This window comes from Egretta garzetta, unplaced genomic scaffold (genome assembly GCF_000687185.1).
Source record: "Egretta garzetta isolate BGI_Z169 unplaced genomic scaffold, ASM68718v1 scaffold452, whole genome shotgun sequence".
NCBI classification, from domain to species: domain Eukaryota; kingdom Metazoa; phylum Chordata; class Aves; order Pelecaniformes; family Ardeidae; genus Egretta; species Egretta garzetta.
In genome coordinates, this window is record NW_009258796.1 from 129670 (window position 1) to 141504 (window position 11835).

Below are 11835 nucleotides of genomic sequence, written 5' to 3' on the forward strand. Positions count from 1 at the left end.
CACTTCCAATATTAGGGAAGAAAAATAATACTTGTACTCTCTGATCCTCTCTCCATATCCATATTACAATGCACTCACAATTCAGAAATTAAACAGAGATATAAATGAATGCATCATTCACATTGCCAGATGTCTGTCATTACATTTTCTTCATCCTCTTCTTTCCGGCAGTTGCAGGTGACCAGCTAGCTGTGGGTTTGATTCTGAATATAAAAGCTTGCACAGGTTTTGAGACCAAAGTCCAGTGGAAGAAAACCTAGAGCAAGCAGTGGCGGTAGGAAAGGCTGCAGCAGCATGCCCAAAACGGCAGCTAGTTTCGTGCCAGAAAAGCAGGGACAGAGCACACATCCATTTAGGAGATGTCTCCAGCAGCCTCTCCTAGCTGGACTTCAGTGGCCCTGCAGAGATGAGCTAAGCTGACCTTCCGCGTGACATGCAGCCGCAGAGGGGTTCAATGATGGTACTTCACCTGCTCCTGCACGAGGCTTCCGCTTACTGGTACGGGGTGATGAAATCCGCCCTTCTGTACACCAGTATTAACAACAGTAGACCTTCATGTGCCTTTCTTTAATGATCATCAGCACTGGTCTGATGACCAGGCTAGGCAACCATCGCAACCACCTCACCCGTGATGGTGGGCAGGACCTAAGGTCCCCCGGGATATACACAAGCGCACCAACACAGGAGATGGTCCATACACCAGCTCATTTACAAAGGAAGGAGTTGGAGGGTCTAGCAGAGGAGAGAATGCTTGTGGAAGAAAACCAAAACGCCCAACCTTCCCATTCTCAGCACTGCCCGGCCAACAGTGTGCTGCACCGCTGTGTCGGTGTCACTCATGCTGAGGAACAGTCACTTGCTGTGGCCTATCTTGGGACAGGCAGGAGGGGCAGAAACGTGTTTCCAGTGTGGTCCAGCAGGGAGGTTTGGGATCCTAAGAGTCTACATTAAAATGCTCTCCTGAAGATCCTGAAGACTCATACATGGAAGTTTCCTAGACAAACCCTCTTACCAAAGGCAGCACATAACTGGATTTTAGAGGAACACCGATCATTGGCACAACCTGATTAACCTAGCTGTCTTTTACAGAGAAGATGCAATCATCTTTCAACAGAGTCAAAACCACATTCATGTATGATAAGGATTATCAGTTTCCTTGTAGCCTTTCCACTCAAAAGGCATCTTGGTGCTTCTTAATTTGAAATACTAACAATTGCTGAAGTTTTACAGAAAACATTCTACTGCTGTTTGCCTAAATACCCATCTCTGACCTCTATCCTGGCATTTATTACACCTGCTCCTAATAGGTCATGATGCCAAATACATTTACCTGGGTCTGTCTTCTGTATTTACCTCTCCTTATCCTACTGCTATCATTCCAAGACCCTGAAAGTTTCTAACAGCTGTGGTTTAGGTTTCTAAATAACATACTAGGGCAATTTTTTCCTTAATATGACATCTTTACCCCCGGCACTGTACTGATCTAAGCACCACAGAATTACAGTCAGCTATGTGTAAGAGATTATGAAGAGATTCAAAATTAGAACTTTAGGCCACAAAGACAGAAAATTCCTAGTCTTACAGTTAAAGAAATAACTCAAGGGTCCAAAAGAGTCTACTGCAAAAGAATCATTCTTTTCAGGGAGAAAAAAAAATAGGCCATTTTTTGAGCTGCTTTAACCATTGGTTTCCTATCTTTCCTCTTCTCCAGGTTAGAATGAGGGTCTTAAGGGAGTCATGCTTCACAGGTGTACGTAGCTGGGAAAAATCTCCTACAACTGCAAATCATTCCTTGCAAAACAAGTGGTCCGGTCAGAATATCTAACAACATGCTATAATATAAATGCTTTTCTGACTATGCTGGGATGGCCTGACGTAATTCACTGCCAGCACTGAGAAACATGAGCTATCCCAAACATATGCTGACAGACATTAAATTATACTACTTCTTTAGGTAATCTCTTTCAGATTTCTTTTGAGAACCCATAGCTTCTTTCTGCGTTCGTATACAAACACATGCACGTTTAACGCGCAAGGAGACGTGGCACTCCACTGAATGTACAGGAAACGTATGAACTTCAGTCCCTGCTGAACAGAGAACAAATGGACAAAGCCTCCATAGCCATCAGAAGCTGTAGGATCTTCAGGAAAGGATTTTAACATAGGGAGTTAGGAATTTTCCTTGCTGAGCTCCTTTAGAAACATCTTTTGAACCTCCCAGTGAAGGGGAAAGAGCAAACACCACAGAAGAGCTAACTTGAGCTTTGCAGTCCTGAGGTTTACTACCAAAGAACTTCAGAGTATCCTCAGGGCTGGTCTAAATTGGCTGGAGCAATCCTCATACGCCCAATTCTTTCCAGTACAGGGCGACTCTTAACATTTGGTTAGCTCCACCTTGCGTTAGCTACAAGGGAAACAGCAAACTCCTCAAGAAAGGTTTGCAGTAGCCAAAACCTGGGATCAGGGTGCTCTACAAGGAACATCCTAAAGCTTGTAGAACAACAAAACTACAATTTGTTTGCCAGCGTTTAAAGATGAGAACTGCTCTCTTTGCAGGCTCCGGGTGCAGAACTTGCTGCCCAGCCCAAAGTCAGAGGTGCCTTCAGAGAGCTACTAACAGTGACCCGCACTTTCTGCCCCACCCGGAGAACATACATGCTTTGTACTCTGTTGTAAAATAAGGGAGAAAAGCTGACTTTAAAACATTCTGGGGCATGAAGTGTAAATGTCCAATCACAGAGGACTCATCCTGTTTTGGGACCAAACTTCTGCATCTTCTGCCTTTGAGTACACACTTCATCCTGCTGTGGTTACCCCAGCAGCCTGGTGGCTCCCTCTGCCTCACCCGAGTAAGCAAGTCTAACACGGGTGCCAGCAGACAGAGTGCCGGTACAATACATCCCCAGCATCACACTGTTGCCACTCGACAGCAACCTCCAAAAGTAGGATTAACAAAGTTAAGATGCAGCAATAGGATTTACCTTTTCCTCCATGACTGGCGATGACTGCAGTGACAAACATAACAGCCAAAACAGAGCGGCAATTGCACAAAAAGCAAGACAAAAAAACAATCATTAGAGAGCAGAGGTCATGCAAACATGCAGCCCTACAACAGACACGGGGGACGCATGCACTGTAATCCACCCCACGTGGAAGCGTGCACCGTACTCATGACCCATCTTGGATGGCGGCAGATACACACACCCCCAGCAGTTCTTGCACAAATTTCTCCCAAGTGACAGGCAAACGTACTCTGTGTACTTACAATTCACCCCTATGCAGTCTAACACACCCAAGCACGTCCATGGATGAAAATAAATAAATGCACTCAAATCTGTGTGACAGGCCATGAGAAACTGTCCCCGTGCCCCCCCAGTGCCCATCAGCATACCAAGACACACAAACGTTGGTGTTCACCCCCACCCAGCCTTGTCGTGACACAACCACACACATCTGACCCAAGTGCTTGCGCACAAGCGTATGCAAACACAGAACTACACACACGCACACACACGGACAGTGCAAAGCTTGAAATGAAGGAAAAAGTCCCATTTCCCACTGGTGGCTCCTACAAGCTCAGATCACAGCCCCATCAGGGGCTTGCACAGACATAAAACGTTTCTCTTTTTTTCTCTCCAAGGAGACGAGCAATACGCCACACTTAAAAGGGTAAAAGAGTAATTTCTCTAATGTACAGAGGCAATTCTTGATGAAAATTTTGCCCTTCATCGCAGGGAGTGGCAGTTGTGCAGATAGAACCAGAGCACTGTTCACTGCGCATCTCTTTCACAGAATGGTAACATAAAGCCACAATTAATATCAGCTTATTTGCAAGTTAGGGAAGGAAAATCTCATTAAAATCAATTTATACCATGCAGTCCAACCCAAACTGGGCAGGTGCATACTTGAACCACGCTTTAAAAGAGAGAGGCCCTAAGCATGCTTTTGCCTATGGTACTGTATATATTTTACTGTGCGAGTACTTCCACAGACATGTTCCTATTTACAGAAGGGCGAGCTGGAAAGGAAAGAAGCCTAACGCACTTATGCGCTTTCAGCTGTAACACTAGGATCAGACTGTGTTCTGGGAGCTCACTATGGACTTCCAGACCGCGAGGGAGAGGAGAAGGAAGAAAAATAGTCTGATAAGGAAGATTTTATGAACAGAAGAACACCTACAAACTACTGGTTCTTTTTATACCATGTCTTCTCTTGCTTTCCACACCCCTCATGCCTGTTTCTCTTGCCTAGGAAGGCCGCCACTTATCTTTTGATTTTTTTCCCCCCAATAGATTTTTACATTTTAGACAACCCAGTTTTAGCCAGACCCCTAACACTGTATTCTGTAATTACTTTCATTCTCCTAAACCACTCTGTTTTGAGATTAATTTACTGTTTTGCAGAAAACAGAGCACGGAGATAACTCACTATAGAGCCCACTCAACAACAGCCTTTAGCTACTCCTCTCTAGAAGAAATACTGGAACGCATTCTTTTCTGGAAGGACTGTTCGACTGCCAGAAGAGGAAGGGTAAATGGTCCCCCTTGATTCATACATAACTGCATCTCTCCTTCCTGGCTGGTATATGGTATCACCAGAAAGAAAGCACTTGGTTCCTTCACATACCAGTTAAAACCAGATGTATCTGTGCTGAAATCAGTGTAACTGCAACTTTTCTGCTTCAAATTTGTTCTAAGACTACAAAAGACTAGTCCTTCTATATACTGAACTTCTTTCCTACCGCTGCCTTCTTTAAGCAAAGGCTGTTTCTTATGGCTTTGGTGCTCTGAAAACAGGGGGATGGGGAGGGAGGAAAATCAATTTCTTGGGCATAAGTGGGTCTACTGGGTGACTGACTTACAGAAAGCTTCCCTTGAAGGGACAGAGAAAACAAAGTCCTATGATGGCTAATGCATTTAAATGCAACCATTTTGCTGGCTATCACACATACAAAGACACACACGCATGCACGCGCGCAAATACTTTGACACCTCCATCCATTTTACTGATAAACCTTTCACATGCCACCTGAGAACACAAACGTGTTTTTCCAGAGGCCTCCCATCAACAGTAGCATGACAAAGCCTAAGCTTTGTAACAGAACACATAAAGCTCCTTGTCATCAAGCCTTAGAAAGAAAACGTACCCACAACTCACCCACAAATCATTACAAAGAAGCTTCAGCTACAATCCATGCCCACATGGGAGGATCCTGCTTTTGGTTTCTCTCTCTCAAATACGCGCACTCAGTTTCTAAGTTCCCAGGTGGCATATATTAATCACGGAGAGGTTATGGCCCTACCTTCTCCCAGGTAGACTGCCCTCAGTTTGATTATTTCCCCCAACTTGCTGCATCTTGGATCGCTCAATGTGTTCCACATAGGTCTGGATCATCTGTGAGGAGAGAAAAATCCATGAGCCAAACAGAGGAGAAGAAAATGTTTGTTCTCGACTTTTGTTTGATGTTCTCCAGCATCCATTCCCCTTCCTTTTTTTGCACATCTCCTTGTCTTTGCTCTCGTCTTCTAAGCTGATGATAAGTGAATGGAATAATCTGACAGAAAATCTGACAGCAAATAGCGTTGGAAATGGTTTAAACTTAATCACCTAACAGAAGAGCCATGAAAGAGCATATCCAAAAATAACATAAGATGCTTCCTGGAGGCTCGTTGGCAATGGGAGATGAGGTAGTGGGGCACTGCTCACAGAGTCACAGAACAGTTGAGGTTGGAAGGAACCTCCTGGGGTCCATTGGGTCCAACGTCCCTTGTGAAAGAGGGCCACCTAGAATAGGTTGCCCAGGACCATGTCCAGGTGGCTTCTGAATAGCCCCAAGGATGGAGACTCCACTGTGTCTATGGGCAACCTGTGCCAATGCTCATCATCCTCACCGTAAAGAGGTTTTTACTCATGTTCAGAGGGAGCCTCCTGTGTTCCAGTTTGTGCCAGCTGCCTCCACACTTGTCAGTGGCACCACTGAAAAGAGCCTGACTCCATCCTCTTTAACCCCTCCATTCAGATATTTTTGATGTTCCCAAAGTTCAGAAGCTCTAGTCATCACTAGTGCTGTAAAGCTGAATTCTTTGACATGACTTTACATACAGGCTAAGAGTTTATTTATTTATAAATAATGAGATGACATCCTACCTCTGTGTGACGCTGGTGTAGAGCATTATACTCTTTCTTCATTTCTGATTCACGTTCCTCCAGTCGTGAAACTACCAAGAGAAGATTCCAACCATCAGCTAATACACATCACGCTCTCAAAAGAAACTAGAAGTCTCAAAACATATTTTGTTAGAAATTAATTTATACCTACTGAACAAAACAAACCGAAACAGAATAATGCACACTGTGGGATCTGGTCTTAATTACAAACTCAATTCATGGGTATCTGCATGTTCCCGAAATGAGCAGACCAAATAGTGCAATAAGAGCATAGAAACACAGTTCTTCAGCAGTAGCCTGGTGCCCCGTAAGTGTCCTAGTTTGACAACAATTTAAATTACCCTCTGGGATGGGCACCTCTGGCTATTTGAGGAGCAGGAGTACTGGGCAAAGTGCCAATGAATTCTGAGGGGAACTTCACCAACAGAACACAGCTGCACATGTTAAGGAAGTATTTGTGAAAATAAATAAATAAGCAAGCAAACAAATAAATGTGATCATTTATGTAAGGAAAAAATGAGAGATTCCATTGAGGGGGACAAGGGGAAACTGGAAACCAGATTCTAAAGCTTCACCAGTCGCCTAAATCTTGCACCTGAAGAGGCTGAACAAGCCCTGGACAAGAGAAACAATGAAGACTCTACTAAATCAGTGTGGATACATCCCATCCTTTAGAAGGCTCAGGATGTTATACCAAAGTAAGGGATAACCAGACATTTCAAGGCTTTGCATAAATTACATTAAAAAAACAAAAAAGTATGAAAAATATTTTCAAAGTAGCAGTATATGTGCGTCAAAGGCAAAGTGTATAATCGTGTCTGGTATACAACTCTGCTTACTCTGGTCTGCATAGTTTTTGGTCTTCAGCTCCAGCTGTCGAGTCTGAAATTCAAGGTGTTCCACTTGGATTTGTAGTTCTTTCTTCTCCTGCTCCAGTGCATCTTCAAACTCTATAAACTTCTGGATAGGGAAGAAGCAGAGAAGGAGACACGGATGAGGAATAAATGTAAAATGTGTTTGCCCTTCATGACTTTTCCTCTCCTCAAAAAAAAAAGAAAAATTGAGAGAATATAAATTACAAAATAGTGAATAAGAATTTTTAAGTATTGTAATTAGTCCAATAATATTCAATCAAGCTGAAGAGACTATTTTATATGGGAAAGTATTAGCTATATCTAACGTATAATTAATACATAAACTATGGTCCAACATGAGTTATTTAAACCAGCGCAACTCTGTCATCTTCAGCAATGTTCTTCCTCATGCCAGGCTGAATTTTGGTTCCTGTTAATTCGATGTCTGAGAAGACAAATTCTATTTCTATGGTCATATATTTACAAATACATATGTCAGAAACCTTCGGACCAATTCTTCTATTGTGCGGTTTTAGAAAGCTTCAACTCTAATTCGCACGGTGTGTAAGTTTTGCAGAAACGTGCAAGTCTTGTGGAAAACTCATCCACAACTTGGGGCAGCTGGAAGCAACCTCTGCAGCCAGAGATAGCGACCTGCCCCAGCCGCAAACTCGAGCAGGGCTCTGTGGTGCGCAGGAGCGAGGGAAGGAGAAGGGAAACAGGCGGAGGAGATTCTCGCAGCAGAATTTAACAAATTTGTACCTAGCAAGAAAAAGCTTGGCTAGCTGCTCTTGGCAGAGAAGGTAGGGAAGGGATCATTGCTGCTCACTCTCATCAGCAACGGCAAAGGGGCAGCTGTGCATTCGGTAGTGCAGACTCCTGCACAGAACCTTGGACTGAAGAAAGGATTTTGAGAGAGATACTCATTTAACCATGAAAACACAACAGAAAAACAGATAATTTCAGGCTATTATTTCTGTAAAATGTCACTTTTGACCTGGGAGCTTTAGTCATTCTCTGCATTGGATACTAGCACGCGCAGCAAAGCAAAACATGCGGAACATTCAATTTAGCTCCACTGTAGCGAGCTGATATTACACATTACTCTTGATAAGAGCTGTAGTCACAGTTGCTTTCATGAAATGTTTAAAGTAAACGGGGTCCCTGGAAAGTGAATAGCACCTTCAAATCTCTGAGTACACTTCAGCAAGCCTGGTCCTTGTGCTATTCATGGTCACCAGAGTTTTTCTGCACACAACACTAATGCATATCCATATGCAATAATGACCCATAATCCATACTTCTGGAGTCAGAAACTGAGCCGGTTCTAGTAACACCCCTGACACAAACTTGTGGAAAAATCCATAAGGCTCAGGAAACGTTTGCTCTCTTAACCACACACATCATCCCCACAGCAAACCAAGGCTAAAGCGCAGTGCCACCATGCTTACAATGGTGCAGGGTACTAAAGCTATCTCACCAGCTTCAGAACAAGTCCTATTCTGGCCTTACGAACCCAAAAATTCAAGTCCCGTTACATTGATCCTAAATGGCTACATCCAAGGAAACTAGAACAACAGAGTCACCTGCATCAACCAGCCCAGTAATTAAAACACAAACCCATCAGCTGAGCAGGACTGGGGCCGGGAGCTGCCCTGGATTCAGAGCTGCAGGGGAAGAGAGAAAGAGCAGGAAATACAGCCAAGACGGCTTTAATCCACCTTCGAGATGCTACAGACCAAGAGGAGCCCGAAGGAGGTAACTCGGGGCTACAAGGAGCTCACAAGGATGCTCTGCTCCCGGCTCTGCCTCTCCCTCTGTTTGCAAAACGCTCCTTAGGTCAAGCTCGAACAGATTCGCCAGCACAGGCACATCACCTGGCTGAAACCTCCTCCTTCCCAAAGCATGAATACGGGGGAAGAGAAGCCGCCTCTCACCCTCTGTAATCTGCGCTCGGGAAAGTTGCTCTCTGCAAATAACGCCGCTCAAGATGGCATAGCAGTTTTAATTTAACAAAGTACAGCCTCATTGCACTCTAAAAGAGAGACTGGTGAAAATCGTTTTGGGGTAGGATTCCCAGGGAAATGAATGCATTTAAATGCACAGTAAGATTGAAACAATACACACCGTATCGTGACTGCATTCTCAGGATAAGCCCTGCGCACATTTCCTATTACTTTTACTGGAATAATCAGCAGTGCCACTGGAGCCATCGTTATGTTTGCGAACTGGATTTCTCTCCATAGATGACTGAACAGCTACATCATTTATTATTCTTGCAGACTTTTAAAACTGTTCAGTAAATCCATCTGAATAATGAGTCAGTTTGCATTCCTACATGCCTGTATTTATAGAAACAATCAAACACATTTTAGCCACATCTCCTTTTCCTGCACTGCCTTTAATCTTTAACTGGGCTTTTAACTTTCTTTTCCTTCCTGCCCAAATTTACTGCAATAAGGGTTCCCCCCCCCAGTTGTTTTCCCACAGTATTTTCTAGAAATACCAGAAATGTCAATAATTTTCTACCACTACAAAGGAGTCATCTCAGAGGCTAAACATTCACTTTTTAATTAAATTGTAAGACCACAAGGTTTTAGATTTTTAAGTAAGCATTTTTCTCTGAGATGTCAATTAAACAACGAAATCCCTGAGTCACTCACAAATATCCAGCAATCTGTTTTATGGATTTTGAGAAATTTGCAAAGCAATCTGCTTTGTAAGTTTTCAGATTTATTCTTGAAACATTTTCCAGAATAACGATATAATTCCAGAATGAGTAAACAGGAAAAAAAAACCCTGACCGACACAGCTACCCTGAGGCACAGAGCTCGAGAAGCAGCAGTTTAACTTGCTGCATTTGGAGGACTGATCGAAGCTACACCAACAAGAGAGCTATTTTCCTGGTATAATCTCCATCTCCTCGCAGGGTTTTGCTGGAACCACTCTGTGCTAAAGCTCTACTGACGAACCCTTTTAATTACAGCCGAGGGCTAAATCCCCAACACATCGCACCGGCTCAGCTTTCACCTCTTGGCTCGAGATGCCCTCCTGCTCCTAGTGCTCCATCCAAGGCCGGGCAGGAATGAGGTTTTTAGCAGCAATAAAAATGAACGGACCTCAAGGAAAACATTCACAGATTTATCAACAGTAAATTAGGAAGCAAAAGAAGGTACCAGCTCAATTTTAGTCCCGCTATGTAGGTCATTTTAATAGGATTCCTGGATTTGCTATGCTGGTTTGGTTTAATTCAGAGGAAACTGATTGAAAGATTAAGTTTTCTACAAATATGGCTCAGTCTTATTCAGTCCTGTTTTGCAACCTAAAAGTAATCAAAGAAACCGAAAACTTGAAATCAATTATCCATTTGGAGAAGAGAGGGACACGGAGACAACAATATTAAAAATTAATATTACCCTAAGTATTGTCAGGGAAGAACAGCATTTCAGATAAATGTATTGCAGTATATCCTGTCCTGTCTGCTGAAGAGATCGAACAACATCTCTGTGCCGGGACCCACGGGATCCTGACTCTCCCTCTCTGTGAAGCGCCTTTTAGCTGCTCCTGCATCAGAACCCATCTCACCTGGGGTCCGCCCTGGGCATCAGAAGGTCTGAAGGGCCGAGAGCAGGAAAAGTCCCAGATCCAGAGAGGAGTGAGCGGCCACACCAGCAGGATGAGGAGGAGAAGTTTCACCGCCAGGGCCGTCCCCGAGGAAAGCGCGCTCCTGACTGAGGAGACAGCTTGGCACACGCCGTCACTGCCGCTCATCCTTCCGAGCGCAAGTGGGCTCTCATCGGGGTATGCAGGCAGGCTTTACTTTTTTTCCAATAAGCCAAGAGCAGACATTTCACACAGCATCCAGGGAAGAGCCTTAGCCACTGAAAGCCGCAGAGATTGAAATGACCTTGCTCAGGAATAGGAGCACATCCACGGGCACAACCAAGCAGCGCAAGGAGTCTGGGGCAAACGGACACTTCAGGCACATCTGTATTGCTCTTGTCCACAACAGCCTCCCCAAGCAGGGACAGCAGAGGCAGCACTTTGCCTACGGCACGATGCTGTGCCGTGGTCCTCAGGCTGCGGCTCGTGGACCGCAGTACACCACTGCGGGTGGCCCAGCCAAGCAGCATCGCCCGGTCTGGCTACGGCCTCTCTCCTGCCCCAACCCATCCTGCCAGGAGCACCCCCTAGCACACGGCAAATCCCCCTGCCACATGCTGCTCTCTGCACCAACCCTTGCCTTCCCGTGTCGCTAGGAACTCGTACCAAGAGAAATAGAGAATGCAAACTGAATAAAGTCTTTCCATTTTTTTTTAATTTCACATTAACCAAACTCAGAGAAGCAGCTGTGCTTCAAAACCAAGCACGTATTATTGAGCGAATGCAGCTCAGTGAACAAACATCTATAGGCATTTCACATTTCCCACTTCTTACAGAGATGGGGAGGTACAATCCTGGCCTTACTGTGGGAATGTTCTCAGTAAATTGAAGAGGACCAAGATTTCACCCCAACCTTTTAAACCTCCTAAGAATAAACAGGCAGAGGGGACACGAACTTGAAAGTCACCTTCCCACCTGAACATTGTCTGTCTGTGATGTTTACAAAAAGCACCCAAACCAGTCAGAATAGAAAAAGAATCCCTCTGGTTTACTAATTTCTTGTGTTTTTCATCCAAGTTTGTGCACAGCCAATCCCATCTAAATGCTGCACAAAGGTTCGATGCACAAAGATGAAGCTCCACGTCTCTCTGGGTGCTAAATAAAATCAGCAAGCCGTTGGAAGGGAAAAGAGTATTCACGTGAATCAAAT

General features: G+C 44.3%; 1 protein-coding gene across 1 annotated transcript in view; it reads right to left on the minus strand.

Moving 5' to 3' along the window:
- Positions 1-10793, minus strand: part of MAPK8IP3 (mitogen-activated protein kinase 8 interacting protein 3) — a 57027-nt gene extending 46234 nt beyond the window's left edge. The window contains exons 1-5 of the mRNA XM_035889345.1: positions 10608-10793; positions 7008-7128; positions 6148-6218; positions 5303-5394; positions 2982-3005 (exon numbers count right to left, since the gene is read on the minus strand). Coding sequence (XP_035745238.1) covers positions 2982-3005; positions 5303-5394; positions 6148-6218; positions 7008-7128; positions 10608-10793 — 494 coding nt within the window. The remainder of the gene's footprint in view (positions 1-2981; positions 3006-5302; positions 5395-6147; positions 6219-7007; positions 7129-10607) is intronic.
- Between the last annotated feature and the right edge of the window lie 1042 nt (positions 10794-11835).